Raw genomic sequence first — 12,428 nt, forward strand, 5'->3', positions numbered from 1 at the left:
GGATGTCAGAACAGGAGGCACTTTTCTTCAATCCAGAGCACTATATCTTTCATGATAAGGTGGTGCTTAGACCCGACTGGTCCTTTATCCCTAAGGTTAACGCCTTGTTCCACAGGGTCCAGGAAATCTTGCTACCCTCCTCCTGTCCCAATCCATTGCACCCACGGGAAAAGAAGTGGCACATGCTAGACATCCCTGGTCAGGACTGTGTCACTGTGCAAGTTTTGTCTTTCCACAATAGCTCCTTGGGGAACAAGGTTTCTGCAACCACCATTTCCAGGATGGCTGTGGAAATGTATCTCACTAGTTTATGTGAGCCTTGGAAAACAGCCCCCTGCCCCTTGGGATCACAGCTCACTCCTTGTTGGGGGCAGCTACGTCCCTTGGCAGACATTTGTAAGGCTAGTACCTGGGCCTCAGTACATGCTCCTTAGGAACATAGGAAGCTGGCATATACTGAGTCAGCCCATTGGTCTATCTAGCTCAGTACTGTCTACACAGACTGGCAGCGGCTTCTCCAAGGTTGCAGGCAGGAATCTCTCTCAGCCCTATCTTGGAGAAGCCAGGGAGGGAACTTGAAACCTTCTGCTCTTCCCAGAGCGGCTCCATCCCCTGAAGGGAATATCATGTGCTCACATGTGGTCACCCATTCAAATGCAACCAGTGTGGACCCTGCTTAGCTAGGAGACAAGTCATGCTTGCTACCACAAAACCAGCTCTCTCTTTCTCCTTCTAAACATTACAAAATTGTTGCATATTCCTCCCCTGATGCTGCAGTGGAAAGGACAGTTCTATAGAGAGTTGCTTCTGGCTAAGATTTGGTTCCTCAAGCCCACCCAATTTCTGCACTGCTTTTCTACGTCCCTACTGTGTTCAATGCCCTCTGGTAGTCTCTGGAGAAAAGGTAATTCCTTACCACGAATTGTTATTCTCAGAGACTCCCAGAGGGCATCACACACACACACACACACACACACACACACACACACACACACACACCGCTCAACAGAGGAACAATGCAAGTGTGGTTGGGGGTGGTGAGGCTTCAGCCTCCGTCCCACATGTAGGGGAGGTAGTCAGGGCCTCCTGTGGGATCTCCTCCTCCCTTGCTGTGTTATTCTGTTTCTGCCCTCCGGGCGTCTCCAAGAATAGGAACTCATGGTAAGCAATTACCTTACTCCCCCCACCCCCGCCCGCCACAAGGCAGAGAGGTTTCCTAGCCCTAGGACTGCAGGTGCTGGGAATTGAATGGGGAACTGCATGTATGCAAAGTGGGTGCTCTCACCAGTGAGCTCCCTGAGTACAGTGTTTGTAGGATTTTTGAAACCTAGGAAGCTGCTTTATACTAAGTCAGAGCATTGAACCACCTAGCCCAGTACTGTCGATTCTTGATTAGCAGCAGCAACTAACTCTTGGGCAGAGGCCTTCTCAGACCTATCTGTAATCCCTTAATGACAGGTGCTAGCAACAGAACATGGGACCTTCTGTACACAACACATGTGCACCATCATTGAGCGGCAACCCATATTTCACTCCCACCCCAGTTCACTGTTATCAAGGTGGCACAGCTCTAACTAAAAACCATTGTATTCACTGTTCACATGAAAAACAATTTGCTGGTGAATTTGCAGAGGGGATGGAGGAGGAGCGGTATGTCTTATGGAGTTTGCTAGGAAATTGAACGCAACTCCTATAATTTGTATTACTTCAGTTAAAGTGTTGTCTGCTGTATTTGATAAGCCAAAAAAAATTAGGTGACTTTTATACCATTATACACAGAAATATTCTGGTGATGTTTAAATCTAGAACTCTGTAATTCACAGAAATCCAGTTTTTACAAACTACAGACTATGACTTTCAATACAGCAAATTATTTATACCACAATAGCCACTAGAGGGCACTCATGCTGCATTCATAAATAAGGACTTTGGGGAATTCTGCAGTGCTTCGTAATGGTACAGTATAATACAATGAGATAAATTTTGAAGTGCTGACAAAATCAGATTTAAAGGACTTGCAAATGCTCACACGTCATATATTCTGGGAACCCCACCTGCTGTTTTAATTGTGTTCTATCCAAGTCTCATACGTTTCTACTGTATCATGCAAATATGGCAGTATTAGGTCTGCTGAACATGTTTCTTTTCATTCTTTTGCATGATTCTGTGGCTGAAAACTGGCTTTTATTAATAAGTAAATCCTCAGTTGCTCACACAGTTTTGAATATAGAGAAGCCATCATTGCATGGTGTGAACAAAAAAAATGTTTGGATACCCTGGTGTGGGCTGCTAGCTATAATTTGGAAACCGAGTTGGCAGTCTTAAGAAGTACAGTGCCTGACATCCTGACTAAATTTACTCCAGGAAGTTCCATTGAAATGAAAAGGAGACATCTAATGTGTCCTTTTCACATCAATGGGACTTCCTGGAGTAAATTTAGTCAGGCTGTCAGGCACTGCCTCTAGCTTGTAGGCCAAAGAACTGCGAAAGGAGTGGGGGAAATTTCTTAGACTGAAAGATTCCTTCTCAGAGGTGGAAGGAACGGGATGGGGCGGGGGGGGAGGGATTGTCTATGCATTCAAATAATAAAGACTGTTTTAAAAATATAACTTTGAAAGCTTTGACTGACATACCACAGTCTTAGCCGGGCAGTAACACATTCCCCGCACTACCACATAGGTCGGGAACACAACGCTGATGCAGTTGCACAAGAGAGTTCTGGAGCCATGGACAAAAAACTGCAGGAATGCAGTTGTGCGACTGTGCCACCATTTCCAGGGGCTGTCCAGTCACGCACTGCATTCACGCAGGTTTTTTGGAAATTGTGTGAGAGCACACTCATGCAGCTATGTTGCCATTGTGTTTCTGACCCAGGAAGCAGTGTGGGCTGTGTGCTATGGTATGTAAACTATATGTTTGGTATGAACAACGTATTAATGCTCCCTAAGCAAACACCTATATTTTCCAAGGAGAGGTGTCCCCACACCCCCTGCAAAAGGGTAAATATAGTTTTCCATACACAATTGCATGAGCACACCTTGGAAATCATAAGACAATGTTCAGTATTTACCTGGTAGCCCTGTTGTTCCTGGTAAGCCTTTGGGCCCTCGGCCTGGGAATCCTCTCTCCCCCTTTTCACCAGTTTCACCTAAAACAGAGTAATTAAACCATCCGTAAAGAAGTGTTTTGTGCTCAGAGCAATTGAAAAATCACTGGGCAGGACTACAAAGTGGTGGAAGTAATTTCTCCATAGGATTGTGTGTACGGGAACATGATCACGAGAAGGAAGCTTAGTGTGATGCGACTTTAATTATGGCTCATTGGAAGCCATCTCCATGAGCACAGGTATACTCTTCCTAGTTTCTGCAATGGCAGAAATGTACGGTCTAGTTCACAATGAGTGGCACCCCAATTCTTTAGTGGTATGACACATCATCAATGGAAGCTCCTTCTATACAGGGAAGGAGAACTGTGCTTCTGCAAGGACCCCATCTGCTCGCACAAGGAGCCTTTGCATGAGCACAGCTTGCCTTCCGCTCAAGAAGCTTCCATCACTGGTGTGCTGCTCTGCCCAGGATTGGATGCCAGCCAATAATACCTCTCCCCATGTGCCTGATCAAATGAAGGAATTTAGCAGGGCAGATTTCCCCCTAAGATTTAAGGATAAGGGCTGACGTTCTCTGCAGCCAGCCCCTCTGGTGACAGAAGGGGGGCTGTGGGTCCACATGGAGCCTTCAGCACCCCTGTGCCGAAGGCTTTTTGCCCAGCGAACTGGATATGGAGGGAAAGGGGGAGTGGTTTTTGTGTCTCTTCCCTTCCTCCAAAAGCCCTTTCCACTTGTATAATTCTATTTCTGCACGCTGCGTGACCCTCAGGAACAGATCTGTACAAGTGGAAAGGGCTTTTGGAGGGAGGAAATAGGTACAAACATCACTTCTGTGCCCAGTCCACTGCACAAAAAGCCTTCCATGCAGGTCCTTGTGGACCCACAACCCTCCTTCTGCTGCAGGAGTGCAGAGACTATCAGCCAATAGAAGCCAAATAACTGAGGCAGCCCTATCTGTGAGCCAGTCTCAGCCTTTGCCTTCCTATGGCAGGGTTTTCTTTTCCATTAATTCCTCCCCCTTCTTTCTTTACTTCCTCCATCACATCACCTTGCAGAATAGATACTGGCCCACATTCAGTGCAGTGAAGCATGCGGGTGGGGGGGCCATTTGAGCTCCACTCACACAGCTCTGTGCATGTAAGCCCTGCCCATGCTCTTGCAGAACAGGGCAGTCTCACTCCAAATTACAGGAAAAAATGGGTGTCTCATGATGCAACTGTGTTTGTGCAACTGTAAATGTTCTACAGAAGCGCAGACAGGGCACACACACACACACACACAGAGGCACACAGACACACCAGCTGTGAATGTGGGCCAGTATGTCTCTCATGGCAGTAACAAAATCTGTTTGTTTGTTTTTTGCTTACTTTCTGCTGTGCATATTGTCTAGTAGCATTTGATAAGATAGCTCTGAAACAGCTGGATTTTCAGATCTCTTGCTCTGCGTCAGGCCTGCTCAACTTAGGCCCTGCAGCTGTTTTTGGCCTACAACTCCCATAATCCCCAGCCACAGTGTCCAATAGCCATGGATTGTGGGAGTTGTAGGCCAACATCTGCATGAGGGCCGAAGTTGAGCAGCCCTGCTCTACGTAATGCTGGCAGCTTGAGATGATTTATTCAACCAGTCAGAACTGAGTATCTTCTGTCTAGATTTGGGGCCTATTGTCACCTTGGTACATCAGTGGCAAATTAAACTGAGGCCTCTGTGCTCTTCTTCTCCAAGCCCCATTTCTCCACTGGACATTGGGGAAGTTGTTTTTTGTTGGATCTGCACACCTTTCCTGCAGTTGCCTTGCTTTCCGATCTCTGCTCACTTGGTTGGAATTTCCTCCCTCATGACCCAGTTTGGGGAATTTCCCCAAGTTGGCCCTCTCATCATAGTCTTCTTCAGTGCCAATGTTGCTGTATTGCCATGTTATCGTGCTTTGTGACACTGCACAGGCATAACTGCTGGCATGCCACATCCTAAGGTGTGCTGGTTCCGGATGCCGAAAGTTCTAATTGTTACATAATTCCTTACTTGTTCTTATTTTTTGTAGCTGGGAGGTGTGTACTTTAAGCTTTGCATTTTCCCTCCCTCGGCAAGTTAATTAGCTGCTTTTAGCATCCTTGTTCTTCTCCCCACTCTCATTCACTGCTCCACCGCCTTTAAATGTGGTGTACGTTCAAGGTGCTGATTACTGTGCATCATGAGTAATTAGCTTGTTAGGTTGTCAGAAAGCAGGTTATTTTAATCAAAGCTTTGTTAATTTCATTTCCTTTGTCCCTTTCCTGCTACCTCTGCTCTTGTCAACTAGTCTGAGGGCCAATTCACACCATTACTTTGCTCAGTCAGGTCTGTGTTCGTGGGAAACCCAAAGTCTGATGCCTTTGTTCCAGACACAGATCACTGTCTCACATGCCAGTGCTTCAAGCACTCTCCACAGCTGAGCTCTGACATGGCAAAAGGCCATTCAAATTAGGGGTTAATCATGACTACAGTCCTGTCGGAGCTCAAGAAAGGTAAGGAAGCTGGCCACACAGGAACACACACTCAACTCTGTTTTCTCCCTGCGACATGGTTTCCCCTAAAAAAAGAAGACTCTTAATCCACCTCACAAAACCACATTTCCCAAGTTTCCCTGAGGATAAGGAATAACTGTTAAACTGCTTAAGTCTATAGTCCCTGTTTGATCAAAGAGAGGATAGAAAAATTACTAGCTGATCCCGCACAGAGCATCTGTGCAGTTGTGCACTGAGCCTGTGGCTCCCCCCGCCCACAGCTCACGCGCTCGCTTATTTCTCCCCACCACTGCCTCCTCTTCCTGGTTGGCGGGGCTTTGCCCGCTGTCCACCCACCTCTTCTGGCCAGAGAGGCTTAGCCTGCCAGCCCTCCACCTCTGCATCCTGACTGCCGCCATTATTTCTGTCTGCTTCAATGCTTGAACTCTTGCACGCTCTAGAGCATCTGCGTGTTAGTACTTGATTGCTCCCCTCACCTCAGAGTTCTTCCCACCCTCACCTGAGCTGCACTCCTGCGCCTCCTCCATCCCGTTGCTTCCATCTCCCTCACCCTTCTTGGTCATGGCTGCAGCACTGCTGCCGCCTATTGGCCAAGCTGCAGCCCCCTATCCCCAGAGACTTCCCCACCCTCACCCGCGCTCTGCTCCTCCCCCCAGGAGCAGCAGCAGTGGTTGACTGGGCCATTCCTCTCTGCTGCCACCACCATGGCCGCTCGGTCCCCTCAGGCCGTTGACAGGCACAGGCCCGTCCCTTGCCTGCCTGCCTCCCTCAGACAATGACCTCAGTAGCCCCAAACAGCTGCAGTGGTTGACTAGGCCCTTCCTTGCTGCTAGTGCTGCCATGGCCACTCATTCCCCTCATGCTGCTGACAGGCTCAGGCCCATCCCTCGCCCTTCCTTCTTTTTCTCTTTCTCTCTCCTCCACTCGCTCTTCCCCACTCTTTCTTCCCCCTCCCTTCATGTTTTTTCCCCTCTCCCTCCCTCCCTCCCTCCCTCCCTGTGTTAACAGATTTTGATCATCTTGTTTCCTAATTTAATTCACACAATGGCATCCTCCTTCTCCTGAAGGGGCTCTTTCCTCCCTCATGATCCATCTTTTTGCAGACCCCTGTCTGCTATCGTGTGTGTGTGTGTGTGTGTGTGTGTGTGTGTGTGTGTGTGTGTATATATATCTCCTCTACAATCAAGAACATCTTCCGACCAGTAACAGTTGCATTCCAACTGATCTTAACCATCACAGGCTCCTCCTCCCTATCTGCATAGGGAATCCCCACTGCCCAATCACCACAGTGCCACAGGCTCCTCCTCCCTATCTGCATATGGAATCCCCACTGCCCAATCACCATGGTGCTGCTGCTCTCACAGGCTCCTTCTCCCTCAGAGGCGTAACTAGGTAAAACGGCGCCCGGGGCAAGCACTGAAATTGCGCCCCCCCATCGTGTCCCCCCCGCCGCCCCCCAACATACATCTGACTGACACACATGTGTTTTTTCCTCACAACAACCCTGTGAAGTTGGCCTGTATCTCAAACATCAGAATTATGATGCAATGATGATACATACTACATTAGGTTTTTCCTCACAACAACCCTGTGGAGTTGGCTTGTATCTCAAACATCAGAATTATGATGCAATGATGATGATTATGATTATGATGCCCTTCCCTCACGCCCTGGTTCTGTTCCTGACTTTCCCTTGTGAGTGACTGTATTTTAACAAACCGAAAACCAAGGACTCCAGAGTAATTCGAGGGACTAGGGTGATAGTGCTAAAGACTCCTTATTCATGCCATCCTTTTTAATCCACTTTTTGCCACTTTTTGAGCCACTTTTTGGCGCCCCCCATGTGACCCACCAGGGTGGCACCCGGGGCACGTGCCCCCCCGCCCCCCCTATAGTTACGCCCCTGTTCTCCCTATCTGCATATGGAATCCCCACTGCCCAATCAGGTGCTTCTGCTTGCAAACTTTGTCAGCCAATCGCCTTCTTTCTACTACGTCCCCACGCATAGCCTGTCTTGGAGAATTAATAATATAGATTCCTTCGCTTCCAAGCCAGGAAAACCAACAGATCTGCAGGTATTTGCATTAAATGAATGCTGGATCCAGTAATTTGCACATGATTCCACATATATGATTCCACATATGAAGACCCCACAGCACAGAGCCCTGACAATACATGTAAGCCTGACAACGTACACCTGATCCTAATCATGTGTCCTTGGAGTTTCGTCCCGTGGAACTTATTCCCAAGTCAACGTATAAAAAAAGAGGGCAGCCTGAACATCCTACCTTTGGGGCCTTTCAACCCAATATCACCAGGAGGGCCTTTAAGGCCAGGCAGCCCCCGAGATCCGAGTTGCCCTGGAAAGCCATTTTCTCCAGGAGATCCAGGGACACCAGGTGGGCCAGGGCGGCCCGGGAGGCCTGGAGCGCCAAATTCAGGCCTCCGAAGGCTAGCCGCCAGCTGAGCCAGTTGTTCTGTTCAATGAAAAGAATGAAAGGAGAGTAAACGACAAACTAGGGTCACTCTAAAATAATTTTTAAAATGGCAAAGCCATTCATTTGGGCTTCTTTTTACTCATCACCTTGTTTCTTATACACTCCAGTCTTTGCCAACACACCCACATGCAGCTCTGAGGGCTAGAAACCTTCTTTCTTTTTTTTAAGATGGAAGATTGGGTTCTTATTATTCCAATGAGAGACAGCGGCCTGCACCAAAGTTCCAGTCTGCATTCAAAGCTGGTGGCCTTGCATAATCTATTGTTCACAAGTTCCTTTCCTTTAGGACCATCCTATCTAGCTGATAAAAGCCGCCAGAAATATTTATCGTGGCAGTCTAGCCAAATCTGAAGTGGAAACTAATGTTGTAACCTGTCAGGCAGTTTAAGAACTAGTACTTGCACTGCGAAGGCCTCAGATTAAATCACAGAGCGCAATAAGAGCTCTTAAACTCCTGGATTACAACAGAGTAATGTCCCAGAGGATCTCCTCTGTAGCAGCCATCAGCAGGGGACGGAATCCACCCCTCACAAACAATTTCAGTCTCAAAATATACTAAAGCATAAAACAGAATAGAAATGGCTTGTAGGAAGCAGGTTAGCTTTTCACCAACATTTCTTTTATGTTATCCTTTAGTACATTTTGAAGCTCAGATTTATTGTCTGGGGGAAAATATTCTGTCCCTGATAGTGGCTGCTGCTGAGATCCTCTGTTGTAATTCAGACATTTAAGAGCTCTTGTTTAAGACATTTAAGAGCTCTTTATGTGATTTAATCCGAGGCCTGACATGTATTCATGTATTCTTGTGAACAGTGTGCCACCACTGTCAATGAATGCCCATGCTTTAAGGATTTTATTTATTGCTGCAACTTCATGACAAAGAGAATTACAATTCTCTTTGAACACAGGCACTTACAGCCTTATCCTAAACCATTATCAAAAGAAAATTATTTAGCCCCACAAAGCGGAACAACAGATAAAATTTAATGATTCAATAATATAATTACCGTTAACTACTTTTCTGTGAATTATATCAATAATTCTGCATTGGAAGCTGCCCCATCTAACAACTTCCATAGAGCATTCTTATGTATGGGGATCTGGCCCTATGCCATATGCAAGAGTGTGCAACTTTTCTTCTGAACTCCTCAAATACTGTTCAGTGGATGCATTGCCTCATGGGGCTGATACCAGAAACTGAGCACAAGCGTGCAATCAGAGAACAAATTATCACTCGCTTCCCAACTTAATGTAGATTCCTGTAAAACGGAACACTGGCCAACATGGTGCGCACCATCTCATTGATGCCGCACAGTGGGCAGGTCAGGCAGTTTGAACACTGTTGATGAGGGCGCACCGTTGCAAAGCCGCCACTGAGTGGTGGCAGAGCGGGGCAGCAGTGAGAGCTCTCCCGCCTCCCCAACGATATGAAATGAATGGCTGGCTGCTGAGCTGCTCTGGCTGAGGCAGGGGCAGGCTCGCTGGGAGGGACCGTGGTGCTGCCGCTGAAGAAGACTGAAAGCAAAGCACTGACTCACCTCACCAGTGAATGACAGATGGACCGAGGGAGGGAGGGAGGGAGGGGGAGAGAAGGCAGTGAAAGACTGCCTTCCTCAGCCCCGCCTTCCTCCAAATGAGGTAGATGGGCTGATTTTTTTAAAAAATTAAAAAACTTTTTTTTAAAGTGGTGAAATGTGGGAGAAATTGAGTCCCAAACAGGATAAGAATTTCTCCCCAGAAATGCGGGCCATCCCACACAGGGCAGGACAGTTGGCAACCCTACATTCAACCATTAAAAAAAAAGCATGCAGAATGCATTTACCTTGCATTACTCTCATGCAAACCTGTTTAATGTGTGCATCAGATGGCTCTCTACCCTGGAATAAAAAACAGCTATTAAAATAATTGGATCAACTCTTTGTCACATTTTGAGAATGCTGTAGAGGACACAGTGTGTGCTGCCCATGAATGGAATCCTACAGCTGCAAAGCGCATATGCACCCAACCTTGCAGGTCAGAGCAGCTCCAAGAATCAAAGAGGAAGAGGGAGCCAGGGCAGCTCAGGCATTCACAGGATGATCTGTAAAATCCTCAAGCATCTCCTCTGCATTTCTTAGACCTCTGCTTCAAAGCATATACAATGACTCAGCCCTCAGCATTTGAACTGGTGCATCAACATTAAGCCTTAGTATTTATTTTCTGATGCAAAAAGTCTTAAAATTCATCTAGTTCTATTATGCTGATGTGACTACTACTCTGCTTCACCCTATTAAAACATGGCCAAAATATTAGCAGTTGTGCATTACTGTAACATAGGAGCTCTGCCATCATATTAGCATTAGAGATGTGCAATTTGATTCAACCTCAAATAGATTCTGGCCAATTTGGGGGCGATTCAAAAATCTGACCTCAAATCAAATCACCCTCAAAATAAAGGGCCCAGTTTGGGGTTGAAGAGAATCTCCCCAGATTCAACCCAAATCGATTTGGGTGATTCAAGTGCCATTCTGAGGCCCTTTTATCTGGAGAGAGCTGGTTTACCAATCGGGGTTGGTGGGTAGACCAGCCCTCCACTCCAGACTTAGTACATCAGCCAAGGCAGGCAGACATGCTAAGTCCGGAGTGGAGGGCTGGTTACCCACCCATCCCATTTGGTAGGCCAGCTCTTCCCGGATAAACAGGCCTCAAAATGGTGCTTGAATCATCCAAATCAATTTGAGTGATTCGTGGGTGATTCGTCGAGACAGCCGACCAAGCCACCTATTTTCGACAAATACATTTGAGTTTTTGCAATTCGATTAAAGCTTGAATCGAATCACAAAATCTGATTTGTACACACCACTAATTAGCATCATCGGAACAAGAGGAAAACTTCAGCTGAATTTCATTAATGATTTCAATTGGTGAGACCAAATTGTCACATTTTCATCTTGTTGTGTGAACTGAAGGCATTAAGCCATTTGTACAATAGATATAATCACTGCTGCCATCTTGGATTCCTTTGAACATGTACTGCACAAAATCAGAGGGATCAAAAATGGTGGGGTTGGATTAACCAACAATGGATGCTGCCATCTTTGGTTCTTCTGAGTGTACCTAAGACATGTACCCAAAAGACTCCACAGTGGCAATGCCAATAGCTAGGCTGGCACCATGGTAATTAGTACGTGGACTCTTCTGAGCATCTACATTGTGTCATGTACTATGGCAAATTCAAGCCAGAAATAGCTATACTTCGTGTTTTGACTGAGCATCTACAGGCAGATAACAAGAATTTTGGTGTCGGGGACAAAAGCCATTGTATTTGTATAGGGATCGAAACAAAGCATTCCTTACCCAGTCTTACAAATTCCAAACATTCATAAATCATCATGCAGTCTATAGCTTATGAATTTGGCTCTAAATATCATCTGTAACTGTGTTTTTGGATTTGGTTTTATTTACAGTAGACTTTTTAAAAAATGGAAATAGGCATGCAGAACATATACACTCCAGCAACCAGCCCTATGGGAATTCACAGAATCACATAGGAAGATGACATTAGTCTTGATCATGATGCAGCCTTTTGCCCCGCTCACTTTGGTGCTTGCATTTCAAAGCTGCGCAGGGAGAAGGCTCATCAACAGCCCCCTACATGGACCACAGAAGGCCACTCGAGTTGTTGGAGGGCCTAATTCATGAACTCCACCACACTGAGGATTTGGGGCAAGGAGGGGAAGCAGAGATTCTAAGGCACGTTGGGCAGAATGGGATGTCTCAGGCCCACTTGCCTGTTGTAAGGTGCTCCTTTAGCTACTGGTGCCTCTTCAGTGAAGGACTCAGAATAAATAAGATGATGCTCTAATTAGATAAATATCGGTGCCACAGAAACGGTTACTTACAGCTGGGCCTTGGCTGCCAGGCAGACCTGTCGCACCTTGCTCGCCTTGCAAACCACGGGGCCCTGGTGGCCCACGTAATCCTTCTACACCAGGTAAGCCACGACTGCCTTCAGGCCCACGTGACCCAGATTCACCAGGATTCCCAACCTAAAAATGGCACACAGTGAGGACATTACCAACATGCTACTCTTCCACAATATTCCATGTACCTCACAGTACCAGCCTACAATATACAGTAGGCTTAGGTCCCCACATAATTTACCATGGAAAATCAGAATTATAATTTGACTTTTGCAGACATGAGTCTTGCGAATACGGAAGTTATATGTCTCTTTCGAACATGTTAACCATGACATCACGACATTCCAAATGGGTTCTGGCAACTTCTGCTGAAGAGAAAAGGAAGGACAGAATAATAACAATTTCAGAGCCTCGTGTGGG

The 12,428-nt window shown here is 46.6% G+C and overlaps 1 protein-coding gene across 13 annotated transcripts in view; it reads right to left on the reverse strand.

The window, feature by feature from the left end:
- COL9A1 (collagen type IX alpha 1 chain) overlaps nucleotides 1-12,428 on the reverse strand; it is a 205,032-nt gene that overhangs the window by 6,616 nt on the left and 185,988 nt on the right. For 10 of the 13 annotated variants that reach the window (XM_053286751.1, XM_053286747.1, XM_053286750.1 and 7 more), the window contains 4 exons: nucleotides 11,988-12,134; nucleotides 9,929-9,983; nucleotides 7,897-8,085; nucleotides 3,071-3,148 (listed from right to left, as the gene is read on the reverse strand). In XM_053286751.1, the coding sequence (XP_053142726.1) occupies nucleotides 3,071-3,148; nucleotides 7,897-8,085; nucleotides 9,929-9,983; nucleotides 11,988-12,134 (469 nt within the window). Of the gene's footprint in view, nucleotides 1-3,070; nucleotides 3,149-7,896; nucleotides 8,086-9,928; nucleotides 9,984-11,987; nucleotides 12,135-12,249; nucleotides 12,377-12,428 lie in introns of those variants that run through there. The other 3 variants (XM_053286760.1, XM_053286758.1, XR_008314079.1) reach the window with 3 other exon arrangements.

The sequence above is a fragment of the Hemicordylus capensis genome, chromosome 1, assembly GCF_027244095.1.
Source record: "Hemicordylus capensis ecotype Gifberg chromosome 1, rHemCap1.1.pri, whole genome shotgun sequence".
In the NCBI taxonomy this organism is placed as follows: domain Eukaryota; kingdom Metazoa; phylum Chordata; class Lepidosauria; order Squamata; family Cordylidae; genus Hemicordylus; species Hemicordylus capensis.